Consider the following 16842-nt stretch of genomic DNA (forward strand, 5'->3'; position numbering starts at 1 on the left):
ACTATATATGTTATCCACTCAAAGATAAATAATCATTGTCAAAGTCGAATATAGGGTTGGACGGTAAGTATAGCACAATGAAGGGAGATCGGACACTTAAGCAGCACATATTGCCAAATATTTCCAAAATCAAAATAAATGACGGTTTTTGGGTAATACCACCCTACTATATAAAAACAAAAAAAAAAAACGATAAACTGGTCACTTTATATTTGCTAAAAACTAAGCTTCTACCCCATGCCTTTTAACATTCGCTTGAGTTACGAACGCTTTGCCATCTCTTTGATGGGATCGCCTTGACCGTTAAAAAAAGTGCATCAGCTTTTTTTACCGACATTGGAGATGCGCGTTGCGCGTTCTATTCCTTTTTATTTCAGACAGAGATCAATTTTAACGCGATTTCGCTCAAAAAGTCTTTAGTTAACACACGCGCTTTTAACACACAAACAAAATAAATTAACCTTGGAAACAAAGGCTATTCTATGGACTTCGCTTTAAAATAACTGGAAATACAAATTCACTAATTAATATTACGGGGACGAAATATTCTCAAATATGACACGGTACTTTTCGTAGTCATCAAAATATTGTAACTCGAAAATTTGTAAACAAACCATTTTAGAATTTTAAAAATTTGATTATCAGTTGCAATTCTCGGGAATTTTGGTTAAAATGCCGATATTTCATCGCCAAACCAAACCAAGTTCCAGCGGGGATGGAAGCGATAGATCGGTGAGCGTTAGCAGCTCCAGAAGCAAGGTATTGTTCCGTATTAATGTGTGTAATTTAATAAACTTATAAATGGGGGGTTTTGACGTGTTTCTTATTATGTTTCATTTTATACCCAATTAAAACATGTTTGCGACAACATTTTTTATAACACGAGTGTTTTGTTTCATACACCTCATGCCCGCTTACAAGTTATCACATATGTAACTTGTTTATTTTCAAATGGCGGGGCAACGGCAGTCGTTATAACACGAGTGTTTTGTTTCATACACCTCATGCCCGCTTACAAGTTATCACATATGTAACTTGTTTATCCTCGCGTGACGGGCAACGACAATCGTTGTAGCACGGGTGTTCTGTTTCATACACCTCATCCGTGTATAATAATGTATTCCCTCACTCACCTTCCAGTCATTCGATTCAAGCGAAGATTTATCTCATTCAAGTTCTGTTTCGACTCCTGAGTTTGAGATGAAACAAAGTGGGACCGGTAGTTTCTCCTCTACTAGGAGTTCAAGTAAGTATGGGTTCATATGAATATAATTTACTTGCTTTATTTTCATGCATTTATATTATGAAAAATCCCCAAATAATCATAATACACAAAGTTACATACGTGGTAACTTGTAGGCGGGCATGAGGTGTATGAAACAGAACACCCGTGTTATAACGACTGTTGTAAATATTTCTTTTAGATAAACAACTGTCTTTTGTTGCCAATCCCCTTCCTATTGTTGGTTTAACCAATCGAAAATTCGCTTTGCTACTATATTTAAAGAGATAAAACACATTTTACTTTATATTTAGTTCCAGACTCTCCCCTCCTAAGCTCCCCTGCATCGGAGTACTCTGTTAAAGTTCTTGGTGTTCTAGACAACATCGAAGGGCAAGGAGACGGTCCTTTAGAAGTTATCAATGCTATCGATATCGCACAGGTTTGATCCAAACCATTGGTCACTAATGGGTTTAAAATTATCAGCCATACATAAAACATAATCACTCACAAAGTTACATACATGGTAAGACGTAAGCTGGCACGAGGTTTATGAAACACCCATGTTATAACGACTGTCGTTTTCCGCCACGAGGATATAGCAGTTACACCCATTCATTCATTCATTCTGGTTGTAATGGCAGAGATTAAACTTTTACGACTATATGTACAGGCCATTACTATACGCTAGCCTACTCTTGCTTTCAAGAAAAATACCGCAAAAACTGCCTACAAAGTTCCCTGTTCACCTTTTATAATATTTTTAGAGGTACAAAATGTTGCACAGACTCTGTAGGAAAGACTAAACAATTACAAACTTTCTGCTCATCTAGTTATGAGTGGCCTGTTACACAACACTTTTATTGTTTTGCTTACCTTAAAATTACTCGGAAAAAAGCTGCAAAAAAAAACAACGCAATAAATTTTACCATTTGTACTTTATATTGCCAAATTTGTTCTACAATTAGTGTCAGTGGCCTAAATCTCAGGTCCCATAGCATGCCTCACTGTAGGACCTCACCCATATAGAATAGAATGTGCATATACAATGTTGGGGTAATGGGCCAACTCTGGCCTAAACCCCAGGTCCCATGGCATGCCTCACTGTAGGACCTCACCCATATAGCATATATAGCCCTATATCTATCTATCTATCTCATTCATGTTCCAACATACAACCATTAAAAATGGCATAACATTACCATATCATCAGAGTGAAGAGAAAATTCCTTTCTTTGCGATCGGGGAAGATGTGTTTGTTTCAATTTCAATGAATGGATTTCAAGTTACGGATAACAACCAAAGGGTCAGTTTAACTACTAGCTCTATGGGTTTAACAGCCATGCATTTATCAGATACTTGATTATTCAAGTAGTTTTTACCTGCAGCTTGTATAACGACTGTCATTTTGTTGCTAATTCACTTTTATTCGATGTATTAATGAACCTGATTCTCGCCATTGTATCAAAATGTGGAATAGCCTTAACTGTACTTATTTTTCTGTACGGTTTATAAAGCTTCAACTGCTACTGTAGACAGTAAAATATAACTATTGACATCAAGCCTGGGGTGGCAGGGGCCATGGTATTTTCTACACTGCATTAATCAGTAAACATTACAACCAATAAGTAAGACTTGTTTCATAGATACATCTAAAACTCCTGCTATTATACAACTTGTATACTACAAGTGTGGCCATAAATGTCATCATATATCTTAATACAAGCACATAGGTTGCTTGCTGTCTGACTGAGTGCAACATCCTTTTTCTAAACTTTTAGTGAATTTATTTTGACCTCTTTTTAGAAGTTAAACACCTGTTTCCAAATTTAAACTTTATAAAATGCAGGAAGTTGTTAGTTGTACCTCTTAGTTGTAATGCTTACTGATTACCGGAATGCAGAAAATTCCTGGGTTGGCCTGCCTACCCTGCCACCCCAGGTTTGGCGCCTATACTAACTTAATTCCACAGAATGTATTGAAGAGGTTACCTCTCCACTCTATTGAAAGAATGGTCACCTATGATGATGGCATCCATGGAAACACTATACTAGCAGTGAAGACAGTCACAGACCAACACAGATACTCAGTACATGCGTACCAATGCACTAACGCTGTAAGTTTGTGAGTTTTATTTGAATAACTTTCGTACCAACGTGTTAGAATTGCAGTTTCTCGGACAAAAGATCACAAGGTGTTTCAGCCATGTTCTCGCCTCTGTGTTGTCATCGTCTCCCATGGTTACCGACGAGAGTGGCGAGGATGACGAGTCATCATGACATCATCAACGTAAACAATGACTCGGCAAAAAATCGAAACAATTTTCGAACTTTTCCATGGTAACGTATTTACTATTATGATGTCATAACGTCCGTGTGAACAACTATGATGTCATAGGTGATGACATCACAAGTGCGTCCCATGTTTGGAATGTTTATGTTTCTTCTTCTTCCGATGTTCAGGTTGAGTGGTTTTCGTCGACTCGGGGTCAGAGGTCGCTTCGGAGTCCTGGGGTTAATATGATGTTTATGTGGACGCTCATTTCAAGTTAAATGGTATTATTCACAAGTTGCGGGGCAACGACTGTAGTTATAACACGAGTGTTCTATTCAGTACACCTTGTGCCCGCTTACAAGTTACCACGTATGTCGTATGTAACTCATTTACCCTCGCATGGCGATGCAACGATAGTCGTTATAACACGGTGTTCTGTTTCATACACCCCGTGTCCGCTTACAAGTTACCACCAATACCACGTATGTAACTTTGTGGGTGGTGATCAACTGATTTTATCCAATATTGTGCAGTTGTCATTACATTTAACAAAGCATTACTTTGATATTATCACATTCAATTACTTATTTTGCACGAAGTGTCTTTTTTAAAATGTTATGAATATAGATAAAGATAAATCTAACCTGGGAAGGAGAATTATCCGGTGGTTTAGTTAATGTTTTGTCTTCTGTGCTTGCGGTGGTCTGTGGGATATTAAGGTTTACAGAATTAGATTGTGATTTACTGTGGGATTTGCTATGGGATGCTTAAGGTGGCTGTACACAGTATCCGGCATGCGAAGTTGTATGCAAACCCATTACCGAGTTCCGCATGCGGCAGCGAAATCCGGACTAAACAGACAAAACGGAAGAATTCCGGATACTGTGTTTTTTAGTTGGGGGTTTGCTATAGATATATTAGGATAAGGGAAGATAAGAAACCCTTAGCACACAATATCCAAATATCCGGATCGTGTTTTAAACAATTAACAACGGTCTATGGAAGACGTAAGGATATGGATTTATATATTTTTGCGTGTTCTTTGTTAACTACTAAATGGGACGAGAAAATAGTATGAATAGGTGTCCCATCTTCCCCCACCCTACTGTTTATATACAGTAATGTACAAAATTATAGAGTAGTCAACATATTATTAAGGTCAAATAAGATATTCCAAATGGGTTTGGTCCTACATCAAGGTGCTTCTGTATACAACTTATATAAAACAGTGGAGGTCTTACATTTTGTTGTGATGCCTTTGTGGCTTTAGATACATAACAACAACCTAAGGAAAATTACAAAGTATATCATATGGCATAGTTAGGCAACCACATACTGTGGTCCCAATATGGTCCCCATAGAAACCACATACCTCATCATCTGTACCCACTGTGGCGGGGTTTGGGTAAGGGGCTCCGAACTCTACTGCAGCTGGTGATTTACCTGTGGGGGTGGTGTGAGAGTAAATAAATTTATTATTGATCGTAATACCTGCTAGGTGAAGTATACATGAACTCCTAAATTAAAAGTGGCTGAGAGTCTAGATTTTACACAAAGTACTACATGTATTGTACTATTAACAGTTAAAAGTCCCGGAAAAAGTACAAAAATGAAAAGGGTGGCGGAAAAAGTTTGGAAAGCACTGGTCTATAGTCTAAATGGTAGCACCCTGGGTGTTGGGGTAATAGTAGCACCCTGGGTGTTGGGGTAATAGTAGCACCCTGGGTGTTGGGGTAATAGTAGCACCCTGGGTGTTGGGGTAATAGTAGCACCCTGGGTGTTGGGGTAATAGTAGCACCCTGGGTGTTGGGGTAATAGTAGCACCCTTGGATGGTCATTTTACCTCTATGTTTCTTCTTGAAGACTTTCCGATTAATCTTTGGAGATGAAAATATAAATTGTTGTTCTTCACACTTGGTGGAGGTAGAGGGCTCGTCGGTATCCGTGTCCAACAGCTCCACCTTGTGAGGGAAATAAAAAATGTTGAAATAGAAATAATTTTTTTTTTTTAATTTTATGTACAATATAACACAAATTTTATTTATAATTGAAAGTAATAATTTAGAATCATAAAATTGGTAGCAAACAAAAAATATTTACAGAATCATATAACAGTATACTCACACAACTCTAAATGGCTGTTGTTAGTTGTTATAACAGGATTAGGAGGGATAGAATATTATGTGCTAACTATGTTCATACCTTACCAACATCCAGCATTAATGGTCCAAAATATATTATATATTATAAAAAGTAATTACCGGGTTTGTTTTCGAAAGACCAATGTTTTGTTCAACATAAGCAAAGTTTTGTTTACCATATAAAAAAAACATCCTGGTGAAGGCTCCAAAACTGGTATCATTGCTGGTGTGCAGATGATTTGTGAAAAATATAATTAATACATGATAATTATATATGCTGTTATCGCCCTTTTTTATTAGGATCTTGAAGAGTCGGAGTAAAAGCTTGGTAAAACATCAGGAATTTGAGCTTCTAAATCTGCCATAATTGCGTTGTGTGTGTTTTTAAACAAGTAATTACCGGGTTTGTTTTCGTGAGTGTACTGCTGGCGTATTCCTCTCCATCTTTGCTCCCAAAATCCACTTTTGAGACCACAGATGTCCACTCTTCTTCAGAAGTTGTTGGGGTGGACGGGTTCATGTCAGAATTACTAGAAATTTCTAAAAAAATAGAACAGTCAAAATTGCAAAAAAATTCTAAAAGAGAAATTTTTTTTTAAATAATAGAAAAGTCAGAGTTGCTAAAAATTTCTAAAAAAGTCAAAATTGCCTAAAATTTCAAAATTAAAAAAAATGATTAAAAGACAGATTGCTTAAAAAATAAAAAAAATTGAAGATCGATATATGCATCACCCCACCCACTGGGAGAGCTTCCAGCACTCCCTAACTCCTAAGTGCTGAAGTATAGAGTATAGACCCTCCATAACCACATTATCACAGCAACTAACCTGTGGTTCTCTCTTCATTCTCAGAAACAGTTCTAGAATCTGACTTGCTCCACCATCTGTTGCGATATGTGACATCATAAACATCATTATTACACATCAGTGGAACAAACAAAAGTTATAAAATGACATTGCTGTTTCGGTTACACCCAAGCTATGCGATTCCATATGAATAAATAAAGCAAAAACCAAACAAAATACCCACTTAGAACCCAAATTAACATGAAACCTATATTCAAAATAAATCACCAGAAAAGGGCAATTATTTATTTCGAATAAAACAGATAAAAACAAACTAAAACTTACTCGTTGCCCTCTTCTGCCTCCAAGTGGTGGGAAACATTATGTTGACGAAGAAAAGATTTGAAATACGAGCGGTCTCGGGTGGCTGGGATAAAGTGTTGCATGCCTGGGAGAAAAGTTAACTTTTATTTTATATTATTTGCAACCCAGTGGTCACTAATGGGTTGGAGCAACCTTGGTGTCGGGGTAATAAGCCAACTATGACCTAAATCTCAGGTTCCATAGCGTGCAAAGTGTATGACCTTATCCAGGTAGAACATAGGTTTGATACGGCTTTATGGCTTTATTGGATAGATATAGAAACCCTAAACGATAAAAAGCATATATAGTAGGGTGGAGGAAAATGGGACACCTTTTCATTCTGTTTTCTCCTTCCATTTGGTAGTAAACAAAGAACATTCAAAGAATTATGAAACCGTATCCTTACGACTTCCACAGACCGTTGTTAATTTTTCAAAAACAGTAAAACACGATCAGGTTATTTGAAAATTATGTGTTAAAAGTGTCCCATCTTCCCCACCCTACTATATACAAAGGTAAACCCACCAAGTAAAAGTGATTTTCGTTCCTCTGTATATATCTCCATCAAGTGTTCACAGAAGATCTTTATGGTTAATCCTCCAGTACGAAAGTGATGAAGATGTTGCGCGAATAAACTCAATTCTTCAGGGCTTAATCTCTCTTTTAACTGGGGTAGGGTACAGTAGGTTGGTGGTTGGATGTATATATTATGGTATATATTATGATATTCCTTTTGGTCCCCAATCCTTTACTTTATTTGATATAGCGCCACCATGCGGTATTTTGTGAGTCACATGTTACGTTACCAAATGACATTGACGAAGGTTTTGTTTTTCATTACATATTATACCGTGACGTTGATATTACATTTTAAGATCGGCTTTGTGCGCTAACCTTGTTTTCTATTTAAATAAACGACCAGAGGCCACAACAGTATACATTATATATTATGTATATATTATATTATTATGGCATAAAGTTACCCTTTTATCTCTATTTTAACTGAAGGGTTGCAGTGCAGAAAATTTAAGGGTTGGCCTGCCCACCCTGCCACCCCAGGTTTGGCGCCTATGGATACTGGTTCAGAATAGCAAGATCATTAAAAAATGAGACCAAAGGAATGCGACCCTGGTTGGAAATTAGGGTAATCCTGCATCCCCAGCACCCTGCATCCCAACACAAACTTACCACTGCTATATATTCGTTTAGTCGTAGTTGAAACTAAGTATCCAATATACCATGACTAAAAATAAATTTGGAAACTGGGGTATAACTGCACCCCACCATCCCCACTATGATCCACAAATCGGCGCCACAAACTCACCACTGCTATATATTCATTGAGTTGTAGTTGATGTGAATTTGCTGAACCCGCGCTGCTCCCTGACCCCCATGTCCCTCTAGTGGTGGTTACAGGTGACGAGGGAGTGGACGAAGAGGTTGGGGAGGAAATCCCGTTTCCACGGTGATGGAGGTCGCTGTCTTTAAGATAACTGGGGGGAAAATATATTTTATTTTAAACTAATTTTTAGGATGAAAAATATTCAAGACACTTCAATGTCAAAAGAAAACTATATAATTTGTTTTTCTTTTTTTCTTAACAGATTTTTTCAATTTTTTTTTATTTTTTTCTTAACAAAAGTTAATAAGTACAAAAACAAAAAACATTTTATAAAGAAATATATTAACTAAAATCAAAAAAGTATTTTCTTATAAAACAGATATAAAAATAAGTTTTAATAAAGTTTTAAAACAGAAATCAACAAAAATTTTACATATTCAACTGATTATTTAAAAAAAAATTAATAAAATTAAAACCAATTTTTTCCTTACATTGAAGAAGGTGCAGAAGAATGAGGCAAAGTGGAAGATTTCGTGATCCCTGTTGCCCCGGTAACCTGGATATCATGCTCTGATTGGCTGCAAATAATATTCAAATTTGAATGCAGCTCATTGATTGGTTGGAACAAAAATAAAAATCATATATTTGGGAAAAAATTATGCACAAAAAAATAAAATTGCTTAAAAATAAAACGATTTCATTTTGAAACAAGAGGAATCTTTTTCAAAAACTTTCTTTGAAAAAAAAAAAGAGGAATCTTTTTCAAAAACTTTCTTCGAAAAGAAACTTCGTAGAAAACCAGGAAATTAAACTTTCTGTGATTTTTTTTTATTTTCCTACCTTTGAATGTTTGAGAGAGGTAGTGTCAATTGGACAGTGTCTTTCTTTTCAGATGAGGAATCTATGTAAGGGAGCAATGTTATAATGTGACAGGGAGCATGAGGTGTTAGAATACACTACGTTTGACAGCGAGCATGAGGTGTACACCATACTTGACAGCGAGCATGAGGTGTACCAATACACTACATTTGACAGCGAGCATGAGGTGTACCAATACACTACATTTGACAGCGAGCATGAGGTGTACACCATATTTGACAGCGAGCATAAGGTCACTTACCTGTGCTGTATGAATGATTCTTAGGGGTAAGCGCACCATCTTGAATTGAGCGATCGAAGAAATCCATCGTGGAGTCGGTGTAAACGAGTTGGAATAATTGCTGAGTCAGAGAACATATCTCTGTCGCAAATTCCTGGAATGAGTCAATTTGTATAATAAAATTTACAATTTTTGCCAGTAGTGATATTTACATATATACAGTACGGTGGGGAAAGATGGGACATCTTTAGTAAATAATACCCAAATATCCTTATCATGTTTTAAACATTTAACAACGGTCTATGGGAGTCGTGAGGATACGGTTTTATAATTCCTTGAATGTTCTTTGTTTACTACCAAATGGTACGAGAAAATAGAATGAAAAGGTGTCCCATCTTCCCCCACCCTACTATACTACATAATGCCTATTTAAAGGTTTTATTGCACACTGTGATGTCATAATGCAAGATTACTTTAAATTGAAAACGATTCTTGAAATTTTGTCCTAATTAGGTTAACGGGGTAAAAACCGTGATGAATTATAAATGAGTATGACGCTACAATGGGTGACTATGACGTAACAATATAATAAAATCAACTGCTTTTATTGCAACCAACATATTTTGAAATTTGCTCCCTGGCAAAAATGTTAATATTTTTGTACCAATATTTTTTCTTAAATAAGATTTTAACATAAATGAGATGTATTATTGTGGACACAAGTATTATATTGTAATGCTGTAACTATATTATACATTCAGCTGTTGTTGGTAGGCATAATGTAACATAACTTTGCTCTTTTGGAAAAAAAAGGTAAACTTTATTTTATCAATGTTTATTTTTTTATAAGATTATGATATGACTAAGTTGTATAATGTGCACACATGTAATATAAATATTTAGTACTACCATATATTACAATATATTTTATAATATATATGGAGTAGGGTGGGGGAAGATGTGACACCTTTAGCACATAATATCCAAATATCCTGATCGCGTTTTAATCAATTGACAACGGTCTATGTCTATGGGAGTCGGGAGGATATGGTTTTATAATTCTTTGAATGTTCTTTGTTTACTACCAAATGGGACGAGGAAATAAAAATAAAGGTGGCTGTACACAGTATCCGACATGCGAATTCACATGCGAACCCATTACTGAGTTCTGCATGCGGCAGCGAAATCCGGACAAAACAGACAAAACGAACAAATTCTGGATACTATGTAGAATAAAGGTGGTTGTACACAGTATCGGGCATGCGTATTCGCTTGCAAAGTCGTATGCAAACCCATTACCGAGTTCCGCATGCGGCAGCGAAATCCGGACAAAACAGACGAATTCCGGATACTGTGTACAGCCACCTTAAAAAGGTGTCCCATCTTTCCCCACCCTATATATATATATACCGAACATAGAGTAGTGCATTATTAGAACTGTCCCATACCTTGTTATCACAGCTAAGAACCACAAGGTTACACATCTCATGGTTTACTTCAGATGCTAGAATGTAAAAGATAAAATATTATTATAAATTAAAATATAACTAATGAAAACAATGAGAATGAAGGTATCACGATCAAGTGCTACGAAAATAACAGACAAAAAAACAAGTATTTATAGGCCACCAAAAATGAACAAAGTAACATAAGAGATATCATAATTTTATATTTTTTCGAAATCGAAGATCATATTATTTAAAAAACAAAGGGAACGAAAATAGCAGCAAAGGACAGTTGTTAAAACTCGCTATGGATAAAAAGTTGTGGAAAGGATTGACATTTAAAAGCGTGGCTGTTGCACCCAAAGAAAACTATTTGATTGACAGTTATATTACTCTGCGTATTTGTTGTATGTAAATGCTCCATAGAAACAGTTGTAATATTTACTTTGTTCATAAATAACTTACCGAACTTAAAGAACTGGAAAACGTGGCTGTCATCTTTTACATACCCTGCTGCAGATAGTTGGTGGGTGGGAATACGATGGATTAATCTTTCACCTACACAGGTGTAGTTAGTTAGTGTTGGTTGGAGTGTTGTATTACCTAATAACCGCTGGAATACGTGGAAGTATGACCAAAAGCTGCAATAAGACTATAAGCCGCTTTGCTTGGTCATTATATATAAGTGAGGTTCTATAACATGGACTAGATGGGACCTGGGATTTAGGCCAGAGTTGGCTCATACCCCAGCATTGTATATGCACATTCTATTTTATATGTTTGAGGTCCCACAGTTAGGCATGTCATGGGACCTGGGGTTTAAGCCAGAGTTGGCTCATTACTCCAACTTTGTGTATGCACATTCTGTTCTATATGGGGAGGTCCTACAGTGAGGCATGCCATGGGACCTGGGGTTTTGCACAGAGCTGGCTTATTACTCCAACACCCAGGGTGCTACAACCCATTAGTCTGGGTTGGAGCAATGGCCAGTACATCATCCAAAGACATATTCATATATTAATACCAAGCATTGAATCCAGTAGCCTTTGATTACATTGCAACCAACTAGCTACAGCACCATGGTGCCACAAGAATAATCTTTGTGCTTTTTTTAAAAAGGTTTAGTTTTATAGTAGGGTGGGAAAGATGAGACAACGTTTTATTCTATTTTCCCGTCCCATTTAGTAGTAATCAAAGAACTTTCCAGGAATTAAAAGGCATTTTTCCACGACTCTTATAGACCGTTGTTAATTGTTTAAAACAAGATCAGGATATTTAGATATTATGTGCCAAAGGTGTCCTATCTTCCCCCCTACCATACATTGTATAAGTTACACTTAAAGTAAAAAGTCACTACTAGTCTTGCCCAAGGACACATTAAGCCACCAGTATCGAGCATTGAACCCGGTATCCTTCGGTTACAATTTAAGTGCATAACCATGGAGCCATGTCATAAGACTTTTAGTTATTAGTTTAAGTTGAAGATATTTCAATGCATATGGACCCCCATTTGAGTTACACATTGTGATAAATTATATAAAAGCAACAACATGCTTTACCATCTCTCCACAGTATCTTAATATTGTGAGCCGAGAATGAAAGTATGACGTCATTCTTCCATGATAAATCCCATGGGAGCTGGCCCACTTTCTGTAACAATAAATCAACATTATAACTCATATATTCTATTCTATAAGGGTGGGGTCCTATGGTGCAGCCTACCAGGGGGTCTGGGATTAAAGGCTTTCATGAAATCAAGCCATTTCATGTTTCACAAAGTGTTTGAAGGTACAGTACTTTAAAGTGTGTAAAAATGAAAAAGTATGGCATTCCAAAGAGTTTTAAGTAAAAAGTATAATAAATACAAAGCCTTTAAATTACAAAGTTCTGCTAGGGCCAAAGCACATCAGATATTTTCAGTTGCATACGATATCTACCTTCACAACCATAGAGACAATATAACAACCATAGAAAAAACATAACAACCAGAGAAAACAATATAAAACCATAGAAACAATATAAAACCATAGAAAAAACATAACAACCAGAGAAAACAATATAAAACAATATAAAACCATAGAAACAATATAAAACCATAGAAACATTATAACAACCATAGAAACAATATAACTTACTCGTTTTTCATCGAGCAACGATAACAATAACGTTCGATTGTTCGGATCAAAGTCGTGTCGCACATCGCTTATTGTTCCCATGTACTGTGATGTCATAATAAACTATTATTTACTACAATAAAAGCTAAATAAACTAACGGGTTACACCACTTCGCTTATTCAGTTCAAATTAACTGAATGAGTCATCATTTTAAGAACTGCCAGAATAGCTCTATTGGTCTTACAGCAACTTATGTATTACCTCTTTTTACATTTAATTTGTAACCTTAATTCCAATACTTTATAAACTATAAAGTGCATAGCTAGTCAATTTTAGACTAAGCACCCCAATATTAGGACATTTTAACAAGATTTAAATTATTTGCCCATTAAATGACTGTTTCGGCTAAAACTAAAGGATTTTGACTTTTGTATTAACGAATTTCTCCATAAGTAAATATGTATAAATGTTGACGTCAGAAAATGCAAAAATTAAATCCACACCCCAGAAAAAATTAGAACCTGGTCCATACCTTTATCTCTTTCTCCACGTACTGCTTGGCTAGAACCTCAGGATCAACTTTATAATTCTTTCCGACCACTGGTACTGATCGAAGTGGGCGTCGTTCTCGGGGAGGGTAGGTGGGGCCGATGGATAGCGAGGATTGACGGCGAGCATCAGGCGTTGATGAAGAGCTTGTGAACATGCGGCGAAATATTCCTCCCTGGGGTATGGTGGGTTAGTTTTTTGGGGGTAGGGATGCACATTACAGAATAATTAGGTATTCTAGGATATCCTAGAATACTTTTTCGAATCTAGAATTTGAATATTTTTGTATTTATAAGAAAAAACATATGAAGCCAAAATGGCCTAGCCGAAATGTATTAGCAATCTTAAAAAGACGCGGCAAAACGTTTTCTCTCGAAAGTCCCACAAACACAACAATCCTTTTTTTCATAATTATTAAATTTTGGTTGAAAATGATGTATGATGGCGTCATTATTTAAACAGAATACCGAATCCTGTAGTTAGATTCGAATATAAAAGGATTTGAATCTCACGGATTTGAAATTCTGTAATGTGCATCCCTAGTTGGGGGTATATAACGGGGTTGTACTTATGTATATGCTATGTTAGCAGTGGGGTATAATATGATAGGGGGCAATACATAAGCTATGTTCCGCATACATTGGGATGGGAAATACTGATGCATGACACAGGAACATACAACGGAGTATTCCTCCCTGTGGGTAAAAGTGGCTGTACACAGTATCCGGCAAGCGAATTCGCATGCGTAGTCGTATGCAAACCCATGTCCAATTCCGCATGCGACAGCGAAATCCGGACAAACATCCGGATACTGTGTACAGCCACCTTTAGTTGGAGGTTTGTACCTGGGTTTTATATTTATATATGCCTCCCTGTAGGTATGATTGGTAGGGGGAAGTATAACGGGGTTGTATATAAAATTTATATTTCTATATTCTATATATGGTTTGTTATGGGTGGGTTATGTGATTGTGTTTTGATAATTACCAACGTTCTTTTAGTTGTGAGAATACGGTTGAATAAACCTTGAATAAAAGGGGCGACAGTATGGGTGATACTTGAAGGCCCCGGTGCAAAGTAAGACGAATTATGTTTATTGTTACGGTACAAGTGCCTGGGAGGAAACTTTGTTTCTTAAAGTAAGTTTTTCTCACACTTTTAAATTCTTTTAAAATGTTTTCTTTAAATACACAAAGTAATTGAGCAAACGCCTCATACCGCCTCTTAAAATCTCTTTGTGGTCACTAAAACCAGACCTTTTAGGAATCTTGTATGTTTATATAGAACTTAATAGCACTCCCCAAAGAGAATGTTTGATGATTTTCAGGATTCTATGCTAATGCTATATGGGTGACGCTGTAGATGCCATCGGACTTGCTAATTGCTATGTTGGCAGATTAACCAATTACTACCATTATTTATAGAATGTGGCTAACAGTATTGACTTGTCGTTGCCATAGTCCATGCTATATGGGTCATGCCCTACAATTCTACATGCACGAGACTTTGTATTTTGGTTTGCAGTGAACATATTTATAATTAATTAAATCCCCCTGTTTCGGTTAGGTGACAACATAATTTTATGAGACACAAGTAGAAGCACTATATCTCGTCGTAGAAAATTAACCCCGAACCGAACCATAACAAGGTGCTTTGATTGGTTTTAAATAGAAGTTACCGGGAACCAGTCTGCATGTTATGTATTGACTGACTGCCCCATTTATTTTTGGAATATGGGTAGCAATGCTGGGCTACTATATAATTTGCTGGTGTAACATGTTTGTTATTGCGACCGTTTTACTTTCATGTTTATTGAAGTGTAACTTAACGTATTTAACAACATGCGCTTGAGTGGAATTGAATCACAAATTGTTTTTGTTTGATAAAATATGAATGGAACACAAATATAAAGATTGAAACGCCTTTTAACCAAAAAACGAGTCGCAATTTCAAAAAACCACATTGTGAAATACGGGGTGAAAACAATGGTTTATCTGGAACAAAATAATCATGTCACGATAACAGCTATTTGTAACTAATAACTATGCATGTGAAAAATCCCCAAACCCCAACTTTCCACATTAGAGCAGCACATTTAGTGGACTGTTTGAGGCCTGTTTAATAGCTTTATACACCCTGCTTGGGATACCAAAGGACACAAACGCCTACAATATTCAATCATACGCATACGGTATTGTCTAGTCTAGAGGAGGTCACCTAACCACCGAGCCAGACTGGAATGAGTTTTTGTTATATTTATTTTAAGATAGTGAATTGTCATTGCCTCATTACGTTTAACATTAATGAATTAATGAGTGGGGTAATGGGCCAACTCTGGCATATAAATCTTAGGTCCCATTGCGTGCCTGGCCGTAGGATCTCACCCATATAGAATAGAATGTGCATATACAATGTCGGGGTTATAGGCCAACTCTGGCATATAAATCTCAGGCCCAATGTCGTGCCACGCTGCGGGGACCAAACCCACATAGATTAGGTTCAACTCCTCCTTTGTACTGTACAATATGACGCCTACGATAATAATAGGATAATGATGGCAACTCACCCTTTTACTCCTTCTAGCATCTTCCTCCATCGCATAATTCACGAGGACCACCATCCCCCGTTCATCTCATTCAAAACTTTAACCATACAATCCAACAACAGATACACATCAGACTTTCTGGAATGTAATAAACCATATAAGTGAAAACTGTTTTAGACAATACTTCAGGGGCAAGGGTTTTTCACAAGTGCCCAATGAATATAAGGTGGGGCAGATTTTAGGGTCTTAGGGTGGTTATGTAGTTAGCGTAAAGTATGGGTGTGGCTCACTGAAGACTTCACTCTAATAGAATCTTTTTATTGAGTGTTTAATTAAATGAGTAGCTCTCTAAACTGCCTCAGCGGGGGTTTGATGGTAGCACTCTGGGGCTATAGAAGCTAAAGTGATATACATTCATGGCATATCCCAGGTGTGTCCACACATTTGTATAACATAAATACGTTTTATTCAAGAGCATGAACCATATCTGTCTCATTTTACACAAGTATAAAACGAGTAGCTGCCTAAACTGCCTCAGCAGGGATGGTAGAACAATGAAGTTAAGATCTAGGGTAATATACATACATGGCATATCCCATGTGTGTCCACACATTTGTATAACGTAACTGGTTTTATTCAAGAGCATGAAGTATATCTGTACTGAAAAAACTCATTTTACACAAGTATGAAAACTTACACTTTACTAAAACTCGAAAACCGGAACGAATATTACGCTTAGACATCCTAAAATGTCATTTATCGCAGCATACTGTCTGTAATATAACTGTTTACGCTCCTGGCTGTCCTAATTTACACAACATACGTCTCCAAATTGCATACATAGCTATTAAATTGGTCGAACAGCTGTTTCGTGCATCGGGTGTGTCGGTTTACCTTGATTCTCACACCGGAAGTGTTTGAGACTTTAGACCAATCAGATGTCGGTATTTTGAAGCGTGGGA

At 36.6% G+C, this 16842-nt stretch overlaps 2 protein-coding genes across 2 annotated transcripts; one reads left to right on the plus strand and one right to left on the minus strand.

Moving 5' to 3' along the window:
• Window positions 1–591: 591 nt before the first annotated feature.
• On the plus strand, window positions 592–4153 carry LOC100175544 (integrin beta-1-binding protein 1-like). The gene is made up of 7 exons (XM_026835302.1): window positions 592–759; window positions 1141–1246; window positions 1537–1664; window positions 2436–2528; window positions 3195–3338; window positions 3394–3561; window positions 3620–4153. The coding sequence occupies exons 1-6, from the start codon at window positions 673–675 to the stop codon at window positions 3499–3501; spliced, it is 666 nt and encodes a 221-aa protein (XP_026691103.1). The 5' UTR covers window positions 592–672; the 3' UTR covers window positions 3502–3561; window positions 3620–4153.
• Window positions 3338–16018, minus strand: LOC100177878 (cerebral cavernous malformations protein 2 homolog). Its single transcript, XM_002122875.5, has 18 exons — window positions 15902–16018; window positions 13319–13510; window positions 12807–12890; window positions 12231–12321; window positions 11137–11229; window positions 10675–10730; window positions 9248–9380; window positions 8968–9028; window positions 8619–8705; window positions 8110–8278; window positions 7311–7452; window positions 6768–6870; window positions 6465–6520; window positions 6038–6177; window positions 5340–5457; window positions 4869–4939; window positions 4141–4200; window positions 3338–3730 (listed from the first exon to the last, which is right to left on the minus strand). Exons 1-18 carry the CDS (start codon window positions 15953–15955, stop codon window positions 3629–3631), a joined length of 1812 nt encoding a protein of 603 aa, XP_002122911.1. The 5' UTR covers window positions 15956–16018; the 3' UTR covers window positions 3338–3628.
• Between the last annotated feature and the right edge of the window lie 824 nt (window positions 16019–16842).

This window comes from Ciona intestinalis, chromosome 7, assembly GCF_000224145.3.
Source record: "Ciona intestinalis chromosome 7, KH, whole genome shotgun sequence".
In the NCBI taxonomy this organism is placed as follows: Eukaryota; Metazoa; Chordata; class Ascidiacea; order Phlebobranchia; family Cionidae; genus Ciona; species Ciona intestinalis.